General features: G+C 60.6%; 2 protein-coding genes across 2 annotated transcripts; both read right to left on the reverse strand.

The window, feature by feature from the left end:
• Positions 1-747: 747 nt before the first annotated feature.
• CCM_08400 (uncharacterized protein) lies at positions 748-936 on the reverse strand (the record flags this gene model as incomplete). The annotated part of the gene is made up of 1 exon (XM_006673539.1): positions 748-936. One exon carries the CDS (start codon positions 934-936, stop codon positions 748-750), a length of 189 nt encoding a protein of 62 aa, XP_006673602.1.
• Positions 937-972: 36 nt separating this feature from the next.
• On the reverse strand, positions 973-1,514 carry CCM_08401 (uncharacterized protein; the record flags this gene model as incomplete). The annotated part of the gene is made up of 2 exons (XM_006673540.1): positions 973-1,143; positions 1,206-1,514. The coding sequence occupies 2 exons, from the start codon at positions 1,512-1,514 to the stop codon at positions 973-975; spliced, it is 480 nt and encodes a 159-aa protein (XP_006673603.1).
• Between the last annotated feature and the right edge of the window lie 1,247 nt (positions 1,515-2,761).

Here is a 2,761-nt window from a genome sequence, read left to right on the forward strand (position 1 = left end):
CAGGTCGAGCGTCTGCACGGGCGCGGCGTCGGGCTGCAGCCCGGCGGACGCGTTGAAGACGAGGATCGACGCGTCGCGGGCGGCGGCCGTCGTCGCCACCGCGAGCAGCCCGTCCGGCAGCAGCTCCACGCTGTGCGTGTTGCCCATGTCCCCCTGGTCGAGACACACGCCGAACGCGACCTGCTTGTCGTGCGCGGTGCCCGGCGCGCGCGTGATGAGGAGCGCGGCCGCGTTGTACACGGCGAGCACCGACCGCCCGCCGTCCGCCCACTTGGCCTCGGGCACGGCGGTCGGCGACTGGATGCAGGCGAGCAGCGTGGCGGGCAGGGAGGGCTGCGCGGCGGCGTCGGCGGCGCTCCAGGACCATGACGGGACGCCCTGCATGTCGTGGATCAGGATCTGCGCTGGCGTCGACGAGTTGGCGTACAGACCCGTGATGACTTGGGCGAGGGCGAGGCCGGTGGGCACGGACTCGAGGGCGCGAAAGGGCCCGCCGCGGTGTGGTGGAAAGGCGAGGACGGAGGGAGCGAAGAGGGAGAGGGCGAGGGATCGCAGTGAGGGTATACGGGTTTGTGATGGACGCGCCATTGTGGCCGGAGTCTGTGAAGGGAGTTGCTGGAGTGGTTTGGGGACACTCGGGAGGAAGTTTGTATATCAACACAAGACTATATCAGTCGTTGACAATTGACGACGGTCGTTTCCTTTTGGCCGATGACGGTCATTGATAATTACGGGCGGCGCTGGCATTTATAAAAACGACGATGCGCCGGCCGCATCAAGCCCGAGCGCCATCAAACGCCGCCGCCATCTAATAATCTGACGACCTTGCAGGGCCAAGCACCGACCTTGTCCCGGCATGGAGTTGCCGCCAGGCATACGCAATTGAACGCCAATGCCACGGCTGGGGGGGGGTAAGGAATAAGTTAGCGTTGTCATGGTGGCTCCGGATAACGGCTGGGCGAGAAAAGAGCATCAGCTCCAGGAAAGGGTAGCTTTTGCCCATTCCTGGACCCCGCCATGTGTGGCGCTTTTCAGGTCCCCTGACGTCGATGACGACGCCCGCAAGCTGTCCTGAAGAGGAAGAGCGGCGTATGCGAGCTGCTTTCTCAACTGGGGTTCCTTGGATTCTCGCTTCAGTGAAATCTAGACCGATTCGTGGCCAAGGTGCTACCATCAGCCTTGACACAAGGGCGGACTGCGCGCACCGTCCCAAGTTTCGAAGCCACGACGACATTATCGGAACGTGACGAATAAAGCTTAAAGAAAAGCAAAAGAAACCAAAAAGCTTGGCAGGACCGAGGCGAATCAGGGGGCTCGCAAGCTGGGTTGATGGCGCGCAGCCGATGCGGCGCCGGGATGTGGCGGCACCGCGCAAAAGCGGGCGGGCTTGCTCTAGCTCCGCAGAGGGCCGCGTCAGACGTCACTGGTTGGGACCGGCTCCGCTCAACGATGCCGATGAAGCCGGTTGTGGCTTTGTCTATAAACAGAAGGCGGGGGAGGGGGTTCATCCGCATCGCATTGCCTTTTTTCTGCGAAAAATGACAAGGAGGATGGATAGAGAGCGCCAGAATGGGAAAAGGGTCGTGATGAAAGGGAGGTTCTTGGCGGCTCGGCGGATTGACTCGGTATATTAGAGCCCCAAAGGTCAATTCGTCATGCGAGTTGGGGGGTTTACTCGAATATATCGGTGCTGTGATAGCGTGGGTGGCCGGTCGTCGGGGCGAATCCAACTCTGGAGGAAGACGCGTACCCTCCGTTGACGGCGGCTTTGCTTGTCATGGCAAGTTGTCCCGGACTTTGACCACCCACGTTGCTGCGATATGGGGTCTTGACCACTGCTTAGAGCTGAGGCTTTTTCACACTGTAATAACTGCTCACGCTATGCCTTGAAGTCAATGCCCGAAATGATGCGGGCTGAAAGCTGAAGAGCGCTTACCGGTGAGGCGCAGCCACATTTTTTTCCTCTGTCCAGCTCTGAGCGGGATCGGCTACCCATCCGGATTGATCTATCCTTTATTCGTCCCATGTATGCCGGCGATATTCCCGTCGCAAATTGTTCCGGAGAATGAAGTCCAAGTCCGCGAGATGTACCCTCCTTCCGGGTGGTTGATGTGAAGCAGCTGACACGGCCTGGTGTTTTGTCGGGGCGGGCGCGCGAGAAACATTTATATTTAGTTTTCCGCGCGAAATATGTTGGTCATCCAGGTCGTCTTTTGCAGAGGGTGGGAGTTTTCGTCAAGTACAAGAACGAGCCAAGGGTTGAGAAGAGCATGGCGGGGTGTAAGTGCCATGGGGAACTTGGGTTGGCCGGTTGGACTTCCGTGATAATATACACAAGGATCATGACTGTAATGTACAAGTTTCTTCAAACAGCATCGTAAAAGAGCGTCCTCAACGCGGCCACGGCGACCTTTTCACCCTGCCCCTCCATCTTGGCCCTCTCCACGGCCATCCACCGCCCCGCGCCGTCCTCAAAGTAACACACGCCGGACGTGGCATCAACCCGGACGCGAAGCTCCGTCTCGGCACCCTGCGCGCCGACAGCCCTCATCAAGCACGTCCTGCGCCCCTGCAGCGCCACCGTATCCGGCCCGACCGCGACGGCCCGTGTCAAGAGCACCCTCTTGACCTTGCCGCCGCCCGCCACGCCGCGCATCCACACGCTGCCAAACACGCGCAGCCGCCGCAGCACATCATCCACCGCCCACGCCGCAGCGTCGAGCTGCATGTCCGCCTTGGTCGTCTTGGGCGCGTGCGCGAG

The sequence above is a fragment of the Cordyceps militaris genome (genome assembly GCF_000225605.1).
Source record: "Cordyceps militaris CM01 unplaced genomic scaffold CCM_S00007, whole genome shotgun sequence".
In the NCBI taxonomy this organism is placed as follows: domain Eukaryota; kingdom Fungi; phylum Ascomycota; class Sordariomycetes; order Hypocreales; family Cordycipitaceae; genus Cordyceps; species Cordyceps militaris.